The sequence below is a fragment of the Tauraco erythrolophus genome, chromosome 17 (genome assembly GCF_009769465.1).
Source record: "Tauraco erythrolophus isolate bTauEry1 chromosome 17, bTauEry1.pri, whole genome shotgun sequence".
Classification (NCBI taxonomy): domain Eukaryota; kingdom Metazoa; phylum Chordata; class Aves; order Musophagiformes; family Musophagidae; genus Tauraco; species Tauraco erythrolophus.
Window position 1 is genome coordinate 10745845 of NC_141481.1, and position 26714 is coordinate 10772558.

Here is a 26714-nt window from a genome sequence, read left to right on the forward strand (position 1 = left end):
TATTGGTATTTATATTTAATAAAAATATGTCAGGACATATAGTGTGTAAAAATACAATTGTATGTCCCAACGTATTTTTGTGTATCAATATCACATATACATAAACATATATTTAAGTTTTTTGTGCAAACATGGTTCAGTCCTCTCATCCAGTGACTGAAAATTAAAATTCCATCCAAAGATCTCCCTGTTCTTTTGCCTATTTTCCATTTTCTTCTCAAGGCCCAAAGTCCAGATGAAAGCAACTGAAATTTCTGAGTACCAAGTTCAACAGGATGCTTCAGATTTAGTTGTGTATAATTGTCTGAAGCTATTTGGGAAAGATTGTGGATATGTTTCCCTATGCCTGAGATTTCTCCTACTTGCTTGTTTTGTCTATGAGGCAGGTAATGCTTTATCTTTGATAAAATTTAATAATTCTTCCAGATCTTGGACCTTCAGCTAGAGCTTTCTGTTTAAGGGCAGAGCCTTTAACAGGCACAGTAACATATCTGTGTGCATCTCATATCGTCGCTACAACATGAATTATATTTGTCTGGGATTAAAGACATTAAAGGCTGATTTTGCTTTATGTCCCACATGTACATTCTTTATTGCAAATTGCTTCATACCATAATCTTCAGAACACGATTCCTCATGACACTGGCAGCAGCAAACTGATCTTAACCATTGCAACATTGCCGTGTGTTTGGTGTAAGTGCAGCTTTTACCTTCAAATGCTCAGTCATTATTAAAGGGACCTGGGGACATGATATCAAAATGGAAATTTGATTAATTAAGGTGTGAGAGGTGAGGCAATTCTTTCTGATCATATATGTCCTTTCCTGCACTTGATTCACACGCTGTCTTAAAAAAGAGCTGTATCTGCTGTAGAAAGAGCGAACATGAAAGCCGGGCGGAATTGGAAATGTGTAGTTTGGCTTCCCTCAGGACATGGGTTTCAGAAGAAGGACGACTCTTCCATGTCAGAGTGAGACCAAGATGACAGTACATTACTGTCTGAATCCCTCTTTAGCAGTGCCTTGTAATTTTATTAACCATTTTTTCCCAGTTGTAAATACCGTCATTGTCAAAGCAGCTGGAAGTGTGAAGAGTACCAGAGGAAATATAATATCTTCTGGAGTCTGAACAGAAAAGCTGTTACTTTAAACTCTGGAGGATACAGGCTTGTATTGTATAACAGGATTACTCTGTATTAACTGAAGTGTAGACACTGCTCAGAAGCAGTACTATACAGAACAAATAAAACATCATAAAAATAAACTGCTTTAAAATTCTTGCAAGAGGAAAAGCTTTCAGATTAAAAAAAAAAAGTAGTGTAGAGAAATAATTTATTGGTCAACTGCATTGTTTTTCTGATTTCTTCACTGAGATTTATGTATCAATGTGCTTTGACAGCAGGTTTGAATAGAAAAATTACATTGCTGGGTAATAGGATGTTGGTTCAAGGTACTAGGCATAATATACTTACAGCAAGATATAGTCTTGTCTCATAAAACTTAGTGTCAAAAAAAGGAATGATCAGTGTTGATTATAGTGATGGTGTACATGTAATTTAAGTTTCATACTTTTGTGTTGTTATCTTGCACATGTAATTTGTTCCTAGACAAACCATTGCTTCATCACAAGTAGCTTTCAGTTGCCTGAAAATTTTCAACAAAATGTTTTCTTCTCGCATGAATGAGTAAGGATTTCACATGCAGGAATCCAGCTGCCTTGAAAATAGATTTCCTAGTGCTGATAACTTTTGTACAATTGATACAGTTATCTCTGAAACAGTGAGTATACTGCTATGCATGCATATTCTGTTCTTTATCTGTTTTGTTATACAGCACAAACCTGGAGCATCCTGAGATTCTCTTCCTGATGCTTAACTACCATAGTAATGACTGCGGTGGTGACTGTCATAGTCATTCTTCTGGCAAAATTACACAATTGATAAGAAATCCCAGTGATACAAAGCTGTTCTTCTAATCATGACTACAATGAGGAGAGATAAAAGGGACTAAACACGGTCCTTAGAGTTTTGTTCACTAATTTAGCCAAAATAACGTAGGAGATGCCTATAAGCAGCCTATAGTAGAATGTAAGTGAAAAATAATGCGCATTTGAAAAAATAATTTGAATACATACGAGGTAATGGGCTTTAAAGTTAGATATTACTGCCAGTGTAAGGGAGGACAGTAACCAGTGCTTTTAAAATACGAGTTCTCTGCTCAGGACTGTGACATGAAGAATCACCAGGAGTGGCAAAATGGTGGGTCAGTGGTTGTGCTGCAGTTCATTACGGCGCACTTTGCGGACAGTGATATTGCACAGGTGCGAGTAAGTGGGGCTTAGGTATCAATGCTTATTGCTAGTGAGCATGAAAAAAAGGCAGAAAAAGAGCTCAACTTAATTTTCAGCTCAATTTTGAATTTTGCTGTTCACAAGCACAACTCAAATATATTTTCCATTCCAAACAGAGCAGATGTCATCAGAGTGTAGTTGGCAGAAATATGTTTGATTTGCATGATTGACAGATACTTTTGCTATAGCTTGTAGCATCTTTTTTTTAGATTAGAGTAGCATTTTATATAAAAATAATGAGTTTATAATTATATAACATAAACAGAATAAGGTTGAAGGGTCCATTGGGTTTCATTACTTCAAAGTGCTGCAATGCTTGCACATTATAGACAAAATTTTACCACTAAAAACAATTCACATGAGACATTAGCAGGCAGGAATACAAAGTAGCTAAATGCTCTTAAACTAAGGTATCTGTTTTGTAGGCTTAACTTCGTTGACACTGAGAAGAATTTGGCATCCCTTTTGAAGAGGTGTTTTTAGTACATGACACTTTAATAGAATACCTCAGTGTAACATTAAATTAACAAAGACAACGCTAAATTCTGAGTGTTTTCTCCCTCCTCCCTTTCTTTTCTCTCCTTCTGCCTGAAGTTATCCTGTATATTGACTTTTGTGAAATGAACATCCAATCTGTCTTGCGATGCGGTTTGACATCCATTGGTGAAATAGATTTTGAATAGAAAAAGTAGGATGTGAAGCCTGCCGGGTTGTCCGTCTTAGGCTGGAGCAGGGAATTGCGTTAGGACTGCAGTTGTTTAGAAAGAACCTGTAATAAATCCCTGCTCTTGTGTGGGCGAGTGCTGTAGTCAAACCTGTCTTCTGTGTTATGGTCTCCAGGATTACAAATGATGCTGAGGGGCAAAAAGTGGGGATAATATCAACTGCTTTTGTAGGTATCACAAGTGGTGTGTAGCTGGTGATTTTGATAGAATCAGTGCAGTGTATTGAGAAGTTTTAATTCAAGCTAACCTCTAGAAGCTGTAATTGCTATGTCTATTCTGGAAGAATATTATGCTGCGCTGGCAATTTTGAAAACACCTGGGTAGTATCTTTCAGATGCATAAACTACGGTCACTTGCTAGTAGTGTTTCTCCATCATAATAAAATACTGTTATGTGCAAGAGATAAGCCATGTGTTGGAATTCACTAAGTCTTTGGTGTCTGTGAACTCAATAATAGCTTTTAGTCTATGCCAGAAGGTGAACAGTCTAACACTTGTGGGAGATAATGTGTAAAAATAAATAAAAGCACAGATTTTTTTTCCATATGAAACTTCATTACTGTAGTAGTTTTTAAAGGGAGCTGCTTTTCAGTGTTGCTGAAGCTGTTTTCCCTACCATGCTAACAAATAGGGTGATGACTTTTTGTCACACATCATCAAAATACCACATTCCAGTGACATAACTCATCAGTGAGAGCTGTTTCAGTAGGTTCCATACAAAAAGAGCTTTTTGAGTAGACAGAGCTGATGTCAAAAGCCATCTCCTATGTAAAGAAAAAATTGTTCTTCCTTAATCATCTGGAATTTTTTCCTTCTTTTAAGTGTTTGCTTTTTTTTTTATTTTATTTTTTTAACATAATTAATCGTGAGGTTTTTTTGCTACTTGGAATTGGAAATTAAGAAGTGGTCATCAGGGCTTCTGATACTCCTCCTCAAGATGTCTCAGCTTTGCACTTTTACTGTATTGCTTATTGAAACATTACCTTTTTGTTTTAAAGAATGTAGTTCTCTAGATGCTGTTTTAGTTTCTGAAATTGAATTTTAATTAGATTGTCATATAACTTTTTGAAGATTATGATATGAAACAACAAGAGGTGATTTTAGCAGAATGCAGGGAACATTAGATCATCCTACTTTAGGTTCCTCAGGGCCTAGACGTAAATGGCAGGGCCAGAAGACATTGGCAACTGCACTCTCATGTCTAAGTATTCTGGGTCTATAGGGTGTGGATATGTGTTCAAGAAGAAAAATCAATGTTTTTTTGAATTAAAATTAAAAATGAGAAGGATACAGTCTTTGAGTCTAAGATGTGCTTGAAATATCTGAAGCTTAAGCTGCTTAATCATTCATTCATTGCAGTGTGCAGAAACATACCTTTGATAAGCAGGTACTTTGAAACTGCAAGGTCTGAATCTTTTGAATATTCCTTCCTGGGTTGGACAAGATTTTTGATTTTTATGGAGCTGCAGTAAGGATGCAGAACATAGCTTCTTGTTTCTCATAAATGATAATATCATTTCATTTCAGATTTGTTTAATACCTTGATTGTGCAAAGTATTAAATGTTCTTGACTTCCTTTAAAGTCAGGAATTGTAGCATCTGCTTCTTATTACCCGACAAGATTTTCAGAATTCTTGTCAAATTCTACCTTAAAGGAATGGTAGTTTATAATCAGCTTTGGATAAATTAATGTTTACTCCGTCTCCTTTTCCGTATCTTCTTCATCACTTATTGTCCATAACAGGTAATGTTCTCTCTTACACCTTGAATTAGGAGACTTAATTTACAAACACAATAATAACTGCCTGTCTACTCTGTGTGTACTGCATACATTTTTATGTTGTATGAATGGAGGAGGTAAGTAGGGTAGTGACTGAGAGTAATTCTCATTCTGAAACATACTAGGAAGCCAAAGGAAGATCTAGGAACCCTGGCAGCAATTTAGGTAAGTTCATATGCTGTGCCTCAGGCAAACACTGATTAATGAAATGGCACAGTACCTAGGCAGCTTCAGAATCTGCTGAGAGGGGCTGTTTATGGCAGATACGTTGCGTATTCGGACATTAACTGTCTGCAGTAAAGAAAGTTCCTTATACTTCTCTGATTCTGAAGCATAAGTATATATGCAAGAAAGCCAAAACAGGTTCATTTCTTTCCATGTGGAGCATGAGGGGTCATAGATGAAGTGATGCTCCCTAACCCTAGTTTCCCAGCCCTCCCCTTTTCTATTATAGTGTATTTATCTATACTTCTAGGATACTGCGAGTCTGACCAATTATCTCTTAGAACCAAGCAGGAATATCTGCTTTTCAGACATGTCCAGAGGACAGATAGGCTTTGGGGGCTTCCTGGCAAGATTGTTGTGGCACAGTTACTTTCGAAACAGCAGTAATAGAAAGAAAATAAATGTTAGAAGAACATGGAAAGCTTGACTTATTGCAATTGATTGCTCGTGTCCCTTGAAAGCAAAAGCTAAAAGGCCTAGCAACTGAGGGAACTGTGATGCAGGATTTATTTTGACTAACTCTGCATCTCTAAGAGGTAGTTCCTAAATTTGTAGCAGTCTGAGCTTTTCCAGAGGCAGGGTGAGCTGATTCAGCAACGAGCTTAAACCTGCGTTTAAACTGAAGAGAATTTATTTTCAGTTATTGGTGAAATGATGAGAATCTGTACACTCCATACTTTTTGAAGTATCTAATTAAAAGGGGAAAAGGCAGATAGCTTGATTTAGTTACAGTAATAACATTCTGGCTGGTCTGTAAGGCCAGCTCTGTGTTTGCCTTTCATCTGCATGCTCTGATCAATATCTGTAAGCCAAAGCGGTTACTTGAGTCTCTGCAGAAATCCCCTCTCATGCCTGATATTTCTGCTTCCAGTCTTGAAATTGAATTCCTCTCAGCACCTCTAATATCTGTATCACAGTGGCTGCATGTGGATATGGGTGGTCTTTTGCCTCTTTCCTTAGAGGTTTAGAACTTTCCTTTTGCAGGCCAACTTCCACGGGATTTCCAACTTGTAGTATTTGCATTTTAAAGTCCTGTTTAAATCCTCATTAATTAGTTCCCCATTTTTGTATATAGCTACAACGTCCATTTTTACTATCAGAAACCAAGTTCGATACGAGGTGCTGTATGTTTGCAATACTAATTTTTAAAAAGTACTGGTCAGAGATTTCAGGAACGTTTGGATGTTTTATAGGCTGATAGAGAAACACCCATGTTTGCATGTAGCTGCAGGCCTGTTTAATGCCATGTAGAAAGTGTGATTGTTCCGTGCTCCTGTAATCCAAATTTGCAGCAATCACTTCAACTGGTAAAAAAAAATCCTCAGAACTTCTGAAAAAGTGTAAAGGTTGAAGCAGAGAGAGCAAAATAAAAAAGTGCGATGAAGACGTTAGGACTTGTCCTGGGAAAATCGATATTTATAAAGAGAATACAAAATGCTCTACTCATGTGCATGTCACGCTTTAGATCCGTTTGTGCAATTGTTGGAATCTTCTGAATTTTGCTTGTGTATCGAGTGGTCAAATGAAGCTGGTCCAATATCGGTAAGGAGAACCGAAATCTGGCTTTAATTGTAGAAGATGCAGTTGGTGTTTGCCCTACTTGACAAGAAATGTATTGCATTTTTCCATTTTTATTTCTGTTTTCGTCGAGGGATTAGATTAATTCATACAATCATATATAGACTGCATACATATACATATTGCTGTCAGCTTCTATGCCTAATAGAAGGTAGCAAAAAAATCCCTAAACATTAATCATGTATTTCCTCACTCTGGTTTTGAGAATAATAATGACTGTGCTAGATGCTAAATTCAGGCTCAGATTTCAGAAACAAAACAATTATTCTTCCATATTAGAAAAAAGAAAATACTTTCTCTCTTCTATTGCTGTTCCAGAAGAACTTTTTATATCACGCTTAGGTGAGCTTTCCCTGTAATACGTCACAGCAAACGGATTAACTCCTTTCCCATGGAAAATTCCCAGTGATGCCCCTTTGTGCATTGGTGATATAGTGATTTCAGGAAGTATGTAGGAATACTTTGACCTTGAGTTTTCTCACTGAACTCAGTACCTTTAATGAGGAGTAACAGTTCTTTTGAGAAAAAGTTTGCGAAGGCGTCATTTTTTCTAGATGAGGCTTCACTGTCATCAAGCAGAGCAACTTCTGCAGTGTTGCACATAGTCAGCTTTGGATGGAGCTGCTAATTCACCTTCAGATTACTAATAATTCCACCATACTGTGGTGTTTGTTAAAGCTAATGCAAACTGCAAAATGCTACTGAGAACTGCAGTATCATATCTAAATTTAAACTTTTCTAATGCAAGCTATTTTTCTTCTGCCTATTTTATGTGTCGACTTAAAAATAATATCTTCCCATTTGCCCCCGTTAACACTGCATTTTCTTAATTCCAAGTTAAACCATCCTGTGGTTTTTATAGTTACAACACTTTGTTTGTGTATTGGTGCTAAAAATAAATTTAAAAGGGGAACAACAGAACAGTGGCATTAACTGCATTAAGCTACGTTACTTTAAAGAATAAATGCATAAGAAAAATACTTATTCAAGCCCTTCCAGAAAATGAACTATTTAAATTTATTTTCCACAGTAAGAATCTTTGAGTACTATCTTTTCAGCAGCTCGATTGCAAACACCAGAAAGTGTGTTGGAATGCTTCCACTTCTGAAAACGAAGAACAGTCTTATCACATGAGATGCTTTCTGTGGAATGCAAATGTTTACCATACATCATTTCAATTTTTCTGGTCTGTGAAGTATTTCATTGAAAATAAAAAACACTCATCCAGATCCTTCTCTTTGAAAACATCTAGCAGGACAAAACAAGCAGTCTGGATTATGGCCATACACCATTGCTATTTAATAAAAGTCAAATTGCAAAGACTGCAGTAAACCAAAAGTTGTCATGGAACCAATTCTAATACCAGCAGTATCTAAACGGTGGAAAGTTGTACAAGTTTTACGACTGCTAGTTGTCTAGTCTATACATGCATATTATTGCCCTTCGTTGCGTGAATTTAGAATTGCTTAATTGATTCATCGTCTCCATAAAGCAAACAGCTAATGAAGGTTTCCTTATCTCACGGAGCCAGTGCTTTTGAAAAAGAAGGATCCCAATTTGATGCTTTGAAGTTCTGAGTGGCAGTGGTATGCTGCATAGTGACAAAGGGGATATTTTCAGTGACTACAGATTTTTTCCTTTAGACTTGGACGCATAAAAGAGGCTGGAATGAAGCAACAAGTTGGAGCTGTTAGTTTCAAAATTGGGGAAGGAGACAAATCAAATCTATGGCTTGGTAAAAAAAATTAGTTTTTCTATATTTTTAATAAAATGGATCTCATATCAGTATACTGCATAATCTAACAATTAGTTCTCCCTTTCTATATCTACTTCCTGGAAAACCTTGATAACAGAGATATTTTTAGAGCACTACATTCCCGAATTAGCAGTTTTTAAGAGTTCTAAAATAACATTTATGCAATTTGGTCAGGTGTAACAAAATGTTTTACAGAAACAAACAGTGAAGATACATAATTGAAAGTGCAATATTCTACAGTTACGTATTGTAGGAAGGATAATGATGCTGTTATTTTGCCAAAAGTATGATTAGAAAAATCTCTTTTCCATTCTCTTTCCTTTTCGTTTACAAATATGTTTACAAGGATGTATGTGCTCATAAATGCACAAATATGTAGTACAATTCTTGTACTTCTTAAGGTAATGCTTAGAGCTGTTAAACTTTTATGAATGGTACACACACTGCACCAAGTAATACATATTTTATGAACAGTACACACATTACAAAGTAATAGGCAAAATATTCCACAATTATCTGCAACCCTTTAAATATCAAGTGGTAGAAAGCCATGTATCAGGCCAACCTCAAATGCTACAAATAGTACTGTTACGAAGTGTTAAATCTTTTGGTGTGTTGCAGAAACCTGTCCACCAAGCAAAATGCCACTTCTTTGACCCCAGATAGTGGAGCTGACCAGGAAATTAAGAGACTTTGCAAACAAGATTCCTCTTCAATGCCATGCTCAACATCCTTTTCTTAACACATTTTTTTATTTTCTTCCCATTCTTGGCCTTACTGCACTTGAAACTTTACTGAACATCATTTGGAAATATTCTACAAACAACTAGACTCGTGCAAATGACCTCTTTATATGTGTTTAGTTACTTTAATTATTTGTGTAATTCTACTGAATAATTCTGTTTGTGGAATTTGCATTAATATTGAGAGCAAGATATTGATGGTCAAGAGACCCCAGGCAACTGCAGAAAATAATCACCAATTCCCTTCACATCTCTCACTCCTTCCCCATATTTTCTAGAGCAGGGAAAGAGAGATTCTGGTTTGCAGACATGAGGTTTGGTGTGTTCTAATCTGCTGGCATCACCCAGGGAATGCAGAAAATTCTCACTGGTTTGAACTGTGAGCAGATGCAGCAAAGAGCAAGCGGCCAACGCTCAGAGCACCCATAGCTGGGTTGCTCGCAGAGACACAAAAGCCATGGAGGCACGGGGAAGCATTATCAAACATGATTTAGCATCAGTTTTAAAAAGTAATGCATGCATTAAGAGGTTTAATTTAGTTCATATTAATTTTCTTTTTAACTCAATATCCTTTCAAGGCCACAAACCATATCCTGAGGATCAGAAGTGCTCTCCAGCTAGCTCGAATGATAGAGCATTCGGTGTTGCTGAGGTAATAAATTGGAAATAAGTAACAATAAAAAACATGAGAACATCATGGTGCTTTTGAAAACAAGCAATATTTCATCTTTATTACATATATAACCATCCCTCTTACTTGATGTCATACCTTAAATAGTTCTTAATCAATTGGCCAGGTGAAGTTTATCTAGGTTATGTAGAGAACCTACTGAACAATTTTGGAACTGTTAGCAGTTATCCTGGGGGATAAATGCAGAATGTGAGCTTGGGACGCAAAACACCAGGAAATGTCATGCCTATTTTTAGGAAGGGGAGAAAGAAATCTGGAAATTAAATGTCAGTCAGCTTACCTCTCATTCCTGGAAAAATACTGTAACGAGCAACCAAAGAAACTAATTCTGATCTGCTAAACAAAAAAGAAAGGTCATTTAACAACCAATGTATATATGTCAGAAGTAGATTGTGTTGAACCCTTCTGCGATTTGGTAACAAGCTCTGTGGATTCAACTGGAGCAGCAGATGTCACGCATCTTAATTTCAGCAAGGCTTTTGATACCACCTCGGAAGTTCTGCTGCAAGCAGTTACTGGGAAAGAGCTGAAAAGCTGGAATATGATACTTTGAGAAGAGTTATCAGTAGTTCACTGCTAAAGTGAAATAATTTGTAAGTGCAAGATTCCCATCCTGGTATGATGAGCCAACAGGCAGTCCTAGAAGCTGTTTCTTCATATTTGCGTTCACAGTGATTAAAAGGTTAATATTTGGACAAAGTAAAATTTTGAGCGAAACCATTAGTGATCTTACAACAGCCCAAACTGTTGACAAAAAAATTAAATAAGCTGTTTTAAAATGTCAGTCTTTTCTAGTATAAAAAACCAGATACATCAAGTTGTAGCGCTCCCCGTTCAGGTAAAGATGCAATGCACAGAATGTCGTAAATCCATTGCCAATATTTACTGTACTGAAGCCTCAATGCATGCTAGAAAAATCTAGTCATTTTTCCCCTCTATCTTTATTCCTGTATACTGAAAACTGTATGCCTGGCCCCTTTTATGCTACGTTGCATACTAAAATCTGTCTTCTTTATATGGTTGCTGGCTGCATGGTTTATAGAAAAGTAGTTTAGTAGAAACTACTATGTTTTATGCTATGTTGACACTCAGTGAATCATGCTTCCTGCTCTTTCTTACTGCAGAAATGTATATTTTGCTTGTTACTACTGAAGAATATTTGCATGTATCTGAAGTTTTTTAGACTTCTTAGAGATCTGCTACAAGTGTAATTGGAGGTAGCTATTTATCAGTAATTCTTATAACTGATAATACAGAACATGGCTGCAACTGACAACTCAAAGGTTTTCTTGGGGTCAAGTTTGCTTCAAAAAGTACTGAAAATGGAAGTGCAGTGGCTGTAAACATACACAGTTTCCAAAGCTTTGCGATTTAAATTTGCAGAAGGCTCACAGAATGTTGTCCTTCTATTTCAACTGCAGATCTTTAGGACAAAAATTATGTATAATTTCTTCTTAATACATGAAAAATACCTGTATTTTAAGGACATTAAGGGCTCTGAGTAAGCATATATTCATTAAATATTCACAGTGTACAATGTTTAATGTGCACAACATTGAATACGCCAAAGAATAATACCATAATTATAGTTCCTGTAATAATTATGTTTTATTGTGGCTTCCTTACTCTTTTTATCCCACAGTTGGTATAAGCTTTTAAGCAGATGCCTTGGTTTTGCCCTTTGCAGCTTCTAGGCAGATCACTGCTGTGTTGATTCTGCCGTCATTGTCAGCTATTCAACAATCTCATTTTTCTTTTACTGTTTTGGCAGACGTGAAATGCAAAATTTTTAACCTTCCACTTTCCTGCTACTTATTTGGCTGTTGGATGCAAAGATTAAAGCTTAAATAGGAGAGCAGGCATATCCTCAACAGTAACACGTTTTCCTTCTCCCTGGAGCTCTCGAAGCAACTGACTATTTAAAGAATGAAACACAGTCAGTGTGAGGATGCAAATAAAAAGACTAGAGTAAAATGTAATTTGAGTGGTGTCTTAGTAACAGTATCTTAGATTTCATAACTCAAACCTCCAAACATAAACTTGTCTTGCAGATATAGAATATATTACAGATTTCTTATTATAGATATAGAATATATATTGATATATTATATAGATATCTCTCTCTATACCTATTCTATAGATATGAATAGAGAGGTGCATTCAATAGATATAGACTGTATATCCTGGGATCAGAAGTTTATGTGGGCCCATCTCCAGACATGAAAAAAAAGTGATGTAAACACGGATTTCAGTTCTGGATCTTTCCGCTCTGAGATTTGGAGCACTGGAATTTGTCATGAAAAGATAGATTATTATCCGTAGGACTCAATGCAATGCTGTGCAAAGTAGTACAGCTACAAAGAAATAAGTGGGATCTGGCACGGTGTGGACATCCTTACAAAGGTTCCTCCTAAAAGACTGAAGCTTATGTAGTATTGTTTGTTCACATCTGCCTCTGGTTTCTTCCTGCAAAATGTTTTTGAATCTGTGGGACAAAATTAGCCCTGCTGAGCAGAGGGTACAAATAGAAGTTCCCACAGTCTTTGTAGGAATCAGATACTGGGTTAGAGGAAAGAGCCCCAAAGAGGTACCCGGCTGCTAGAGAGTCTGCTGCCAGCTGAGCTGAGTTCGCTTGAAATTATCTCCTAATGAGCCACTGGTGCTACCACTGCTCAGCCACACGGTCAGAGGTGGTGGAGGAATCAAGAGCTCAGAGGCTTTGGGCTGAGTTCTGGAAAACAGGAGAGCGGCTTGGAGAGAGGATCAAAGGCAGAGTAGAAAGTCTTCCAGAGCATTTTGTGGCTGGAGGTAGCAAAGGAGGTAGTGGGGCTGTAGCACTGGTTGTTAAAGAAGGTAAGAGTTCTGGCTGATTTTTATTTTTTTTTATGGCGATGGTGGGAAGTTTTAGGGGCATGAGATGCAACTTGTGAGAGTTTCAAAGACTTTGTTAGTTCTGCTACTCAAAATGGCATGTTTGTCTTGCTGCTGTCAGGTGCTGCTTTGCAATGCAGACTATATTTGTGCTTCTGCAGCGTAGTGCAATAGAGCAGCTGCTGTTTTAATGCTGACTGGTTGGCCTCTGCACCGTTTTACCCTGTCAGGTAATTTCAGCTGAACAACAAACACACATAATTGTTCATTTGTTGTTTACTGCAAGTAAATGTTTGCAGAAAATAATGCGAATGTGGAAATGTTAGGCATGTAGAATTACAATTGTGTTTCAGCAAATTTTTTATGTCCTTTTTTTCTTAAAGTACATTCTTGGTTGAAAGCAGTCCCAAGGACCTGTTTTAAATCTACATCAAGTATGAAATATGGTTTAAAGCAATAAAGCATTGAAATTCAGAGCTTGGGGTTTGCTCATCTGTCTTCGCAGGTCGTCTCACGTTATCCCTCATGTATTGCTGCAGGCTCCCATGAGTGGGTTCACTGGCAGTTTGTCTCAGGGTTGGACATGTAACATAGACTGAGCGTTGTGGGCTGCATGTTTACAGAGTCACCACGGTGTGACGGGCTGAAGGTGTCTGTAGCAGAAAACGATGGTGAGGTGGAAGAGTTGGGTACAGGTGGCTCAGCAACTCTAGTAGACCTCCAGCTGCTTCAGATGGGAAAAAGAATTTTTGTTCTTAAGAAAATGCTTTATATTAATGTTGTTCTTGCGATAGATTGTCAATAAAAATTACTTTGATACAACCTTGAGAATGTTGAAAAAAATTCCATTACTGAAATGTTTGATTTCGGTGAGAAGGCTTTTCCCTTCTGTTTCCAGTGCTATTGGAGTGAGGAGTTTCTTTAAACTGACAGTCCCTCCACCGCTTTAGGAGCGAAACCATTGAGACAGTGTTAGTGGTGTTGGTGCTGCTTCTGCTCTTACGAGGTGACTCGCAGTTCTCCTCAAATAATCCTTTTCGGTTGCCATTGTGTAGTGAAGAGTAAAGAAAGAGGGAGGAAAAGGTACACGTTATATTCACGACCTTTTGGGTGAAGTCCTCTAAACTGAGAATGCTGAAACTATCTGCAGAGCAGTATCATTAGGTCTTAAATCTTGATTCTGTGATTATAACAATCCCTACCTTTGTGTAGGCACTACTAGCTCATTTGAGGCACCGGGGAACAGAATTTAAAGTATCTACTTCAAAAACTCAGGCTGTTGAATGAACTGAAGGAGGAACTTCAGTTGACAGAGGAATCAATCAAGAAGCAGCTCTGACACATCTCCCGAGATGCGTTTCTGTGTGGTTTAGTGGGGATGTGTGCCCTCTCTTCTGCTCCTTCTCATACGCAAGTACTCAATTAGAAATGAGCCATGCCGTGACTCTGTGTTTCCCAGTGGTCTCTCTAACTTGGCAGAGAGCGTACTGAGCTAAAGTGTAGACATATATATTGAGTAACTGTGAGCCTGCGTTCCTGCGTAATTGTTGGAGATTTAAAAAAAGTTATAATCCCTGGGTACGTGCTCAGCTTCTGTCCAGAGTTAAATATTAAGCACTTGCACAATGTGCTTTTGTTACCTCTACACAGGGCTACGATGTAAACTTATTTCTGTCCTTTGTGGAAAGATTCTTATCGACAAATGAGAATTTGTCTTATGAAGTACTACAAACCTGCAAGAAGCTGTCTTTTTGTTCTTTATTATTATTAAGTTAGCAAGACTTGTTGCAGATGGTAATTTTCCTGATTGTTTTACATGATTCAGGGAGGGCTGCAGTATAACGAAGTACATGTTTTAGCTATTAGTTTTTGGGTAAAGAATACAAGGAAGAAAACAAGAAGTCTGCCTAACTGTCCCATGTAACTGTCTTGTTCCGTATCTCCTCTTCGTTGGTTCTGTTTTCAAGATTTCATCCTGAAATTTGTGTGTCGTTGTCATTGGCCTCATTGCTCTGCCTCTCAAATGACCCTTTTTTGTCATTCATTTGTACTATATTTTCCTCTTGGGAGATAAGAGGTTAATTTTCACATTTCCTTTAGCAAAGTAGCCTGCAGGGTTTATGTGAGCGTTGTTTCTATTTTCCATCTTCTGAGTTCAGTGAGGACAGGATTAAGAACTTGGAAGTTAAAAAAGTCGACGTCTGTCTAATTAAAGGGATTGGCTGTCGGGGTTGTATTTTTCTTTCTCATTAGCATTCTGTTCATTCTATTTTCTTTCCCTATCTCCCTGTTCCCTACACACTCAGCTTGTAATAAAAGTTGGTTCTGGAATGTAAAGAAGTGTGTTAATGCACCTGGGAAAAACATGCACAAGAAGGAATTGAATTTGTTTCTATCTAACCTAGGTAAGATATAATGGAATGTTTCATTGTTTATCTTCCCAGTAATAATCAAACCATCCTTTCAACACTCATAAGGATTATTTAAGAAGAAAATTAAGTAAATGTATTTATTTGCTTGTTTTCAACAGAAAAACAATCTCCTATTTTAAGTTTATACCCCTGCAGCCAAGTGATAAGGGCATTTTAATGTTTTCCTGCATCTATCTTTCCATTTTAATGTGCTGCAGGATTAGGGGATAGCTGATGCTGCCGTTATGTAAACGTGGGCAAGCAGAGATCCTCGTTACAGGGTGAAGTGGATACAAAGAGTCAGTAACTGAAGGTGATGGAACTGTTGTGTCTACTGTCCATTAACTTAGTAATAGCACCTCTTCTCCAGATGAGGGGAATCGCAGGGAGCAGCATTTTGCTGCGTTGCAGGAGCAAATCCCTAAAACCTCTGCAGCAGAAATGTCTGCAAGTAAGGAGATAAATACGTGAAGACAGATTGCAGCCAAGACTTTGGGGGCATCAGAGGTTTTCTGTTCTGGTCTAACTATTATGTAGAATCACTTGCATCGGCAAGATGTTGAGCATTCTGTTCACAACCCCAGGAATACGAGCCAGGCTGGTAATACGCACACGTGTTTCCCAGTATTTGTGAGTTCTTTTGCCGTGTAACTCATAGCTGAGTGTTTCTTCAGCACTGAAAATAAAAATGCTCTGCAAAGCGTATTGTAGCCATAAAAATCAAAGAAACCAAACTGCATCTCCAGACACTTCAGGGCTTCGTTTGCCTGCTCAATAGGCATAGTGTTTATGGATCATCCAGCAAATGTAAACAAGGCAGTCTCTCAGATGCACACTCTCTATTGCTCTTCATTAGAGGGAATGTGTGGTGTGCACAGCTTCAGTATCAGAAAGAAGAGAGTTGAAGTTCTTCGCCTTCTATGTTACCTCTGGGACTCTAAAATAGAAGTTGCTGTCATTCTACCAGAGGACCGGCAAGATTTACTACGCAAGCTTTGGCCTTCTGACTTCCTTAAGCTTTACAACCAGAAGACCTGAATATATGTCGCTGCTCCACCGCAAGGAAATTTGTGTCATTAGACTCAGAAGTCAAATAAGCAGTAAGTCATAAAAATACACCAGTGTATTGATTTCAAGTAATTTAAAAATAAATTTAGTTGATAGGTTACCTATCTTCCTGGTTTTGGCAACACCACTCAAGTTGAAAGCAAAAAAAAATCTATATGGTCTGTTGCTCCTTTAATCATGCATTATTTATATTGGAAGTGTTCTTTATGGGTTTTGAAGGCCAGGGCTACAACCAGGTTTCAAATACAACACACAAATGGATCCCAAAAGGGAGTTATACTTCTGAATGTCTAAAGACTGTCTTCCAGGTCACTTTATTTTAAAATGCTAATGTTCACGTTGAGCTTTCATAGATTTTAATATATGTGCTATTACTTTGCCTGGGAAAGGGATGATCAAATGGTTGGATTTAGACATAATTGCCTTTATATTCTCAATCTCTTACAGAAACCCTCTCATAACTTCGCTTTCCACCTTTTAGAATTCTGTAGCTTTGCTACACAACAGCTTTGTGTGTGTTTGCCTCATTTATTGGAAAGATGTATTTCTCCTTTTCTTTCTGAGAAATTTTCAACTTGTATGATTTTTGACAAGTAGTGTATAACACAGACCTAACTGAATAGATAAAATGCTATTGATAGAACAATATTTTCCGGTTGTTTACTGGGCTCTGTTTCACACAGTATTGACAGGAAATCAAGTTTGGGTAGAAACCATAGCACAAAATGCTGCTGTGATGTTACACAGTTTTCTTTTTTTTCCAAAGTTTCCAGTGCTTGGCTTCATATGTATGTTCAACATATGGTTCAATGTATCCAACCTGGCTTTGCTTTTATGTCACTGCACGGCCTCTTTAGGATAGAAATAGGGAGCCACTGCTTCCTTTTAAATTTCTGCTGAAGTTCTGCTTATTTGTTTTCAACCAGTGTTAATGTTTTACTGTCACTACCTTGAAGTGCTTTGAAATGTTTGCATTAATGGCATTTAAAAGAGTCTATGATTGACTGAGTTGACATCTTTTTCTGCTGTATTATTTTCAGTAAAAACCAGGATTTTACAGTCTGTGGTAGACTTGTTTGTTACTAAATGCATCTGTACTCAGTGTGAGGGAATTCTGCTGAAATAAGTAGTGAAATAATAGTAATAATGAGTCACTCGAAGACTGATGTTAGGAAAGCAATGTGCACCTGCCCAGTGTGTGTAATTCAGGAGATGTTAAAGTAGTTGAAAATGAGAAAGCAAGAAGATGCTTTCCCTAAAATCATAACAAAATTCCTGGTAGTCAAATTGAAACGCAGGACTGGGAGAGTAAAGAGTATTAAGATTTAGCACTTACATAATCCTCTACAACTTTTGAGTGCTAGAGGTATTAACTATTTAAGCCTTTAGATAAATTTTTCAACATAAAAAGAAATACATACCTGTATTACCCTTTTTTTCTCGTCTCAAAACATACAGACCAAAAGGCTAAAGAACTCACCCAAGGCTACGTATCACTGGAAAAACCTGGATATACTGGGATTCCGGGTGTGTGCTCAATCTGTGCTGTGTAGTAATAGTATATGTCTTCATGGTGTGTGAGCAGACATAACTACACAAAATCCCTACTTTGATGTAGACAGCAAACCTGAGATACTGTATAATGGCCTTGTGCCATGAGTTTGCAGCAGTCGCACAACTGCTGGTCTCAGCAGTCTGCAGTGCTGTACACAGAGAGCGTTAGCTGCTGCATTGATCCAGGCCACTAAATCTTTAATTATCTTTCATAGTAAAACTTGTCTAAATAAATTGCTCTGTTGCTACCCAGTACTGCTGCTCTTTGACAGCAGCAGAGGTTGGTGCTTGGGTCACTCGCTACTTTTTACCATATGCATGCTCTTCCTCTGAAGATTTGGTACTATTAAAAGGAGAAGTAATCTGTCTAAAAACTAATGGACTACTAGACTGTTGGCCCTGGTGCATAACATTCCCTACTACTCCTCAAAACAAGTGTGTGATAAGTTATGGCTGTACAAATTTTCCTGTCCCTTGAAACTTTCCCGTTTGTTTCAACATCCTTGTGTTTTGGGTCACCTAAAGGAGTTGAGTGGGTAGGTTGGCACTACTCTTCTCACCTGTAGGACTAGGGTGATAAGTTTGGATGTAGTGTTTTTAAGACACGTGGGGTTTTTTTGTAAGATACGTTTTTCTGGCTCTAGGAGGAAAAGCCATGCCTTTGGTTCATGTAATAAACAGTCATTGAAGGTTCTGTCCTCTTGAGGTCTTCCACAAGGTGCGTGGCTGTTTCATCTTCACAGAAGCACAGCTGCCGTTAGGTTTTGTGATTATAGCCAGATGATTTCTGTTAGTGCTCTGTGTACTTGGTATAGCTGTTTTAAATACACTCATCTGCAGGGATTTATCTGCTGAAGAAGGACTTGTTTCAACTGAGAAAGCTGAGCAAATGTATTGGAGAGTTGCACTGACCTGTCTGAGATTTGAAGTGTTATTCCATACTGTGTGGATACTTCAGTTGCTGTGATACAGATGGTTTTGGTCCCTGAGACTAGGTATGTTTGCACAGCAACAGCTGTGCCAAATCTTATTATCAGCTACACCTGTGTGAAAATGGAGATGGTTTCGAATGAGACACACGTGGAATCAGGAATAAAATGGCAGAGATGGTGCTGACACAGATTTAGGAACATGAATAAATAGAGATTGGGAGCATCTAAGTAGGCATGGTTGTAGCATCTAAATGTGTCTGTTAAATACGCTATTAAGAGGTTGGAGTTTGTCGTCGTTGCAGAATCAATTATCTCTTCCATGCACCGCCCTGTGACAGGGCCCTACCCCTAATAATTTGTTTTATAGTTAGTGCAGTTCACAGTTGTGCCTTACATTAGTTTTTATTCTGTAGTATATGTCTCAGTGAAATAATGGGATGAAGATTCAACAGGAAGCTCTTTAACACCTGACTGCAAACCACTATACCACATACCATTATGCTGACATGTTTATCAGAAGTCAAGGTATGATCTAATAACAGAAGTTTTCCTTTCACAGTGAAGGAAAGGAGAGGGAAAAAAAAACACAGTATTTAAAAAAAGCATAGCACCTTGAATAATCAATTCAGGAGAAATATAAAGTGGAGCAATATTCATGACTATCTGTATCTGAAAATTGAACCATAAAAACCCAAATGATTACAAATAGTCCTCGTGCTTGCTGTCAGAGAAGTCAGCCAGCTGTGGAGATCAACAACCTACAATACTTTTTAACTGCAGTGTTTTGTTTTCAAATAACCCATTTATATTAGAAAAGATTTTACTCCTTTCCAGTGGTTGCTAGCTATGTCCATAGCAACAGATAGTGATGTCGCAAGCGGAGTTCAATGTGTTGATTATATGATAAAACAGGAGAGAGAAGGAAATAGATACTCTGTTTACAAATATATTGAATGCAGTAAGAGTTTTGTAAGAGGAAGAGATTGGAGAAAATTGACGTATTTTATTCGAAGTCTTTGGTTTCTGTTGTTGACTGAGATGTATATGTTTTCTTGAAAGTCTGAATTTTTCTTCTGGTTTGAGAACTGTTGCTGGAGTAGCACAACCATGCATGCATCAACATGGTTTAGTAGGATAATACCCAGGAGCTGTGATTTAAGCACACATAGGTACTTGGATCAGCTGTACTAAGTCTTGTTTGTTAAAATGTAATAATAAAAAAATAACAAAAACAAAGGAGTAGAGTCGTGTGATAATAATTAAGTTGCATTAAATAAGAACTGAAGCTGCTGAAAATCTGGGAGGGGGGGAAAGAACATTTTAGCATAAGTAGCGCATTTATGAATATTATTCCTTAGTTTGTTACTGTGAACAAATTTGCTTCTGGATTGGAAGTATTGTCTCTCACTGCAAATATCTCTTTCATGATCAATTATGTAGTGATTATCTTGTTTTGTGGGTTTTTTTAATCTCTAGACCAGTCATTGCTTGATATGAGCATGATTTTAAACATATATTTGCGATAATTTGTCGCATCCTTTCTGGGAGCCTCTGTCTCCAAAGACCAAAAAGCTTTTCCGAGAGGACGAACTGCAGAGATTTTTGTAACAAGACTCAATATTTGGCTCTGCTTAAATCTGAGACACTTTTTGTGTAACAGTCCTGTACGTACACGAAGAAACTGGTGACAACTTTTTGGGGTTTTTTTTGAGTATTCTCCTGCATGTCACATTTTCTAGATTACTGTTTGGGGGTGGGGAGTGGACTGTTTTGGGGGTTTTTTGATTCTTCTTGACTAGCCCACGTGTTTAAATTCAATAGCCAAAACTGAGCGGAGGCCGCGCCGGGTGAGGAACATGGTTATTTCTTAAATTTTCCAATGATACTGCTGTTTGTGTACCCTCTTGTGAGATTTTCCTGTTTTGCAGTCACTTATTCCTTCCCAAATACAATGTTTTGAATTTGTTCGTTGAACTGCAAAGCTCAGTCTTGTGGAGAGGCTTGAACAGGTCTTCTGCATTTGGAATTCCAATTCTGTCTTCCAGAGTCTTTGGGACTTTATCTGCGGATTTAGTAGGTGAAATCTATATTCAGTCAACAAACACCGATGGAAATTTTAAATAGTGGCCAGCCAAAGACAGACCTTGTGGGTTTCTACTGGTATAACTTTCCAGGCAGGTAGTGATTCACTGGTGATTTGTCAAATACAGTTTTCCATCCACTTCTGTTCCAGCCTTACACTCACTTTACACAGAACAGATCTTGTTTCATGTGTTCGTGAACAAACGTGGGGGATAATGTCTATAACCTTGCTAACCAAGACCTTGCAAGCTCCAAAATTAGTGCTAGAGAATAGGGAAGCCGAGCTTAAAACATGGAAATTTTGCCGCCTCTCTCATTTCCTCTTGGAAATGTATCTGCTAAGCCTGTCCATAGCTGGTCTTCCTTCATTTCACGGTAGTATTCAACCTCTGCCTGGCAATTACGACTGTCTTGGTTGTTATTCTGTAACCTTGGGATGCTTTCATGACTAGAAATCCCAGCCTCTTCCCAGAAGCACATGGTGTGCCATGGCATAGCTAGAGGAGCCATAGTATAAACTAGCATTGATTGTAAAATCAATGCGTTAATTTGTGTAGTTATACTTAATATTCAGTGGCTGTGTAAGTATAAAATTTTTATTAATAGGTGGCTGATTTGCAGTGATAATATACCTGGAACCTGAATAATATTTTGTAAAACTGGCATCCAGTCACAGCTCTTAGTGCTTTGTTGCTATGGATGTGTTGCACTGTAGCACAGACGTGAATATTTTGCTCTGTGATTGGGTCCTGAAAAACAGGGACTGTTTGTGGAAGACATGTATTTAAATAATTTTAATTAATAATTCCCCATCAGAATTGGAAGACACATGGGTGGTGAGATGCTCGCTCTGTTAAGCCATGCATGTGCTTCTCCAAGTCAGGATTTCACTTGAACAGCTGTGTTTTTAACTGCAATGTATCCGTATGTTTTTCCAAAAGGGGAAATCCACGGGGGAAGTCTTTCAGTAATTATGTTGTTATTACCCCATAATCTCTCCCTTTTCTGTTAACATCACTGTTACTGTGTAGTGTCTGGCTCATGGAGAAAGATCGGTGCTTGCTGTGTAATGCGGACAGAAGTTTTTAGAAAGGGAGCAGAGGTTTTTCTATTAAAAAATATCTTGTAAAGAGGGATTGATATTCGTATTAGCTGGAGATAATATTGGAAAAGAGGCTTTATGAAGGCCTTTGTACTAAAATACTGCACACTAGTTCACGAGCAGATGGCAGCCTTCTAAGAGAAAGCCTAATCAGGTTACTCTGTGATTTTTATTTTAGGTTTTTATAACCCAGTATTATCTGTTGTGTAATCTGGTAGACTAATAACCCAACAAATATATAACTTCTGAGAATTATCCACTTTTAGAGTAGATTTTGACATATTCACATGACAAACATTATTAATGGAGATCCACCTACTTAACAGACTGAAGAGTTTGTTTGCAGAATTTTAATAAATGATGCGATTTTCAGAGCAGGAAAAATTTATTTAACTCCAAAAACTTAGCCTTAAATGCTTTCATAATGGTATCTCCTTTGGAAAATTCACTTTACTTCCAAAGGCCTGATTCATGCTCCACTGATGTTAACAGAACAATTTCCAGACACTTTTGATCAAATTTATAGATTATTTGCACCAGATTTTTTTTTACAGTATTTGGACAATTCGAAAGACTGCAATAAGAAATCTCAGAGTGTATCTAAGTGCTGAATTCTGGCTGCAATAAATGGAAGTGACGAAAACCTCATTAGGTGCTTGTTTACATGGATGCTTGGAAGATTATAAAGTGACTCGTGTCCATCATTGCTCCTTTTCCCGTCGTGTCAGACCATAGCCTTTGGTTAGGCAGCATGTCGTAAACGTCGCTTGTAGCTTCAAAGACCCGACTCACCTTCACTTTCAGATCAACCCGTTCTAGTCTCTGGCTGCTTTTGTGGTAGGGGTATCACTGGAATACTTGTAGGACATCAGAATAACGAATCCACCGCTATAACTGCCTACTACTCGCAGACGTGTACGTTGCTGTTTGTATATTGGCTGCTGTTCCCTATAGGCTTCCGCTGAGCTCCAGAGAAATTTTTAAAATTCTTCTATTAAAATGTATGATTCAAAATGCACCTTTCTCTGTGCTTAAGAAATCCCGAAGGATCAGTCTGCTTAGTTTACTTGCTGGTTGCTCCTGTCTTGAAAAACATTAGATTGAGTTAAGTTCGATATTGCTTCAAAAAAACAATATTTATAGTTTTCATGAATTCTGTGCTGGGTATGAATTGCTGACAGATCCACTCCATCTGCTGCAGTCGTCTTCCTCAAATACGCTGGTAAACTGAGCAGCCGGGAATCAGATTTTCCTTGGGACATTAGTGTGGTGCTGTCATAATTTAAAAGTTCTATCAGACAATGAAAACAAGCAATAAACCCAGGAAAACGTGTAAAGCCAATTTCAGGGCGCTGTGCAGCTGTGGTGCAAAACACGGCTGCAGCCCTGCGAAGGGCCGGGGCATGGATCTTCGGATGGCTTCGAAACGTTGGAATTAATGAGTGCTTACAACCTGACTAATTGATTTTCCTGATGCTCCCACTTGATCTAAATAAAACTCCCAGAGTCCACAGCCTGTGAAGGCTCGGGTCTCGTTCCATACCTGTCTTCAGTTAATGAAATTGAAACATTCAATTTTTCACAGAATTATTAAGATATCAATAACTCATTTTGGGGTTTCTAATTTAACATTAATTTGAAAATGTGATTGATGACCCCAAAGAGTTGTCTTCAGTAGTTTCTTTGTCTTTTAATTCTTTTTTTCTATACAAATTAATATGAAACACTATGTTGAACATGGAATTTATATTGTTTAGCCCTTCTGCATTGATCTTTTGAGGTTCAAATTTGTTTATCTTCATTTAATTGTTTAAATTTACTTCACAAATGTTATTTTACTCACATTCCAATAAATATTTGTAGTATAATTTTTAAAAAAATCTTCATTTTGAACAATTTTCTTCATAAATACATCTTGATTTCCTTTGCTCTTGGTTAGTATATAATGAGTATATTGGTTTAATTGTCAGAATTTCCAGCCAGTGTAATACAGATAGTAGCAGGGTAGATCTCACCAGTATTCAAGAATCACCTTTAAAACTTTGGGTACAGTTGCAACAGGCTTCAAAGCAGTCTGAAATACATTTCAGTATTTTCAAACAACCTTTCTAATGCTGCTTTCTTTAGAACTAAAGTAGAAATGAATGTAAATGTCATTTTCGTTTAATATTCAATTATTAACACTTCATTGAATTTTATCTTTATTTGCTTTATCAAATATCATATTAATTGCATTTTCATGTCCCCACTCTGTAAATCTAGCACAGTTTCTTTGATTAATTTTCTAAGTCAATTAAGCTAGTACAGGTACATTGAATAAAGTAAAAAATCATACTGTGATTATTTTTTTAGTACTTTTTATAATAAAAACTGTCAATAAAGATAATGTAAACAGGATTTTTAGCTGATGTGTGATGACTGATTTCAGAGCTGAAAATATAGCCTTACATATTTTTCAGGAGATGTTTATTGCTTGGTATCTACTGATAGCTTTATAGAAGTTCAGTGTTCTTTTGTATCCACATGAGAAAATTGAAGTGATATGAACGAAATATATACAGCTTTTGAACATTGCTGTGTTCTCACTGTAATTTTCTGTGACCCCTCCTACGTATAAAAATTAGTGTGCTACAGTAGGAATGTGTGATTTTCCTCTATTGCTTTAAATGCTTTTTCAAAAGCAAAATAAATGTGAATTATTCACGTTAACCACACCATGCCAAAACAGGAGGAAGAAATGCAGGAGTGTTCATTATTGATTGATTAGTGTACAAACACTGACTAAGCACTGACTCTGAGGCCTATTGATGCATGAACTTCTTTCATCCAGTATAATAATTTTCTACGTTGTTTCAACCTCATGCTCAAGGATATGACTAATAGCACAGCTGAACTCAATGGGGCTTCTCATCAAGTAATATAAGTGAAGGTAGGAGTAGAAACTCCTATCAAGTCCAAGTCTGAATGCTTTGAGTTGTGCATTCAGATTTCCAAGTTCGTGCCTGTCCCTACTGCAGTAGCACCAGCTCTTTGCTCCACAGGCTTTGTCTGCAACATTAGATGTTCTATCTGATTTTTGAGCTTCCTGCGTCCTTGTCAGCTAAGCCCTTAAATTTTTACATGTTGTCTCTAGATTAAACCTTTATCTTTTATAGTCAAGAAAAGACAATCTAATACACGTAAAATGCAAAGTAACCAACCCTGTTGCAATGCAAACGGGTAATGCTGCCTATATGGAGACGTTTGTTATAGAGTTGTGTTATACGATGATGTTTATTGACTTCTTCAGGCCCACACCAGTGCTGACTACACGGCTGTGCTTTTCTACTTGCTTTACATGAACTGAAAATTCATCCCTCCTTATCTACGCACAGATCATCTGCGTGTATCAATTAGGCTCTAACTCGCCAGTGTTATCTGTGATGTTGCGATAATTAGTGATGCCATAAATACAGAAAGTTTACCTTCTGAGGTTCTGCTGCCTTTGATTTTCCCCCCCCCTCCCCCTCCCACTGAACTAGGTGTTGTTATTCCCTCCGTGTCAGTCTTTAATAAGCTAGCTTTCACTTCCTGAGAAGGTTTTCAATAAAAGTGACTTTGCAGCATCCTGATGTTTGCCAGGACTGTCATCAACGCGTAACGATGCGCTTTGCAGACTATCGGTCTCTGTTGTCGTTTGCTGTTTCTTGTGTAAATTCTTATTGCCATTTAAACCGCTCTAGTTTCATATGTTGTAGTTTTCTGCAAGGCACCATAAACATCTTACATGATCGAAACAGAGAAAAGGCCCAGAAGTGTCAAAGATCTTAAGTATTACTTGTGAATGTGTTTGAAATCAGGCTGGTTTTGATTCCCCACCATTTTGATTTAGATGACTAATGAATATCATACCAGTTTGTCAAGTCTGAAGTGTTGTACTGCTTTTGCCTAGTTGATACTGTTCTTCTGGTTTCAACGTGACCTTTCTCTTTCTGAAATAGAGCCATCACACTGGAGAATCAGCTGGTGATCCTTGCAACATCAGAGACTGATGCAGGAGGCTACTATGTCCAGGCTGTCAATGAAAAGAATGGGGAGAACAAGACAAGCCCGTTTGTTCATCTCAGCATAGCAAGTGAGTATCCAAATTTTGGATAGTATGCTGTTGTACTGAGCTTGCATACAATATTCACAAGGTCTGCCCTAATAAAAAGAGCTTTGCTAACAAAGGATCGGATCTTTAAAGAAGGTCAGCTTTTCCTGCTTGATTTGGAGCACATTGAACTCCTTGTGCAATAAGAGGGACCTAAGAGAGTATATGCCCTCGACAAACCACCCTCAAACCCTTTTTTCTGGTGGTTTATGTTGTGCAAGGCAGGTACATGGTGATAGCCCTTGCTGTTTGTTGTGAAGTTGTGATCATAATTTCTTTTTAATGCAGGGCTTTATGATGTATTGTTTTCCATTGTGCATAAGTAAACAAGTCACTTTCCTGAGCGCAATTTTATTAATGAGTCTATTCCCAGTCTATGGCATTATTTTTACCTGGAGTTATCACAGAGTCCCAGGGAACATGTGTTTCATTGTTATTATTTTACATTGCACAAATTATATTAACACCTACCATTACAGAGGCATTCCATGAGTGGGTTTTACAGCAAAGAGGAAGGAAAAGCAGTAGAGCAACGGGGTCAGAAAGATGACTGCCTGTTAAATATACTGATGTGCATATTCACCAAAAATATGCATGTATAAACTATTGTAAAACACTTAGTAAATGTGTTTGTGTGAAATTAATATTCTAAACATGTAGAATGGTTTGACTCCTTTTCTAAGGGCATTTGGTAAAGGTGTTTTTAATGTAGCATC

General features: G+C 37.6%; 1 protein-coding gene across 1 annotated transcript in view; it reads left to right on the top strand.

The window, feature by feature from the left end:
• Positions 1 to 26714, top strand: part of SDK1 (sidekick cell adhesion molecule 1) — a 402092-nt gene that overhangs the window by 166024 nt on the left and 209354 nt on the right. The window contains exon 5 of the mRNA XM_086622010.1: positions 25847 to 25980. Within this exon, the coding sequence (XP_086478136.1) occupies positions 25847 to 25980 (134 nt within the window). The remainder of the gene's footprint in view (positions 1 to 25846; positions 25981 to 26714) is intronic.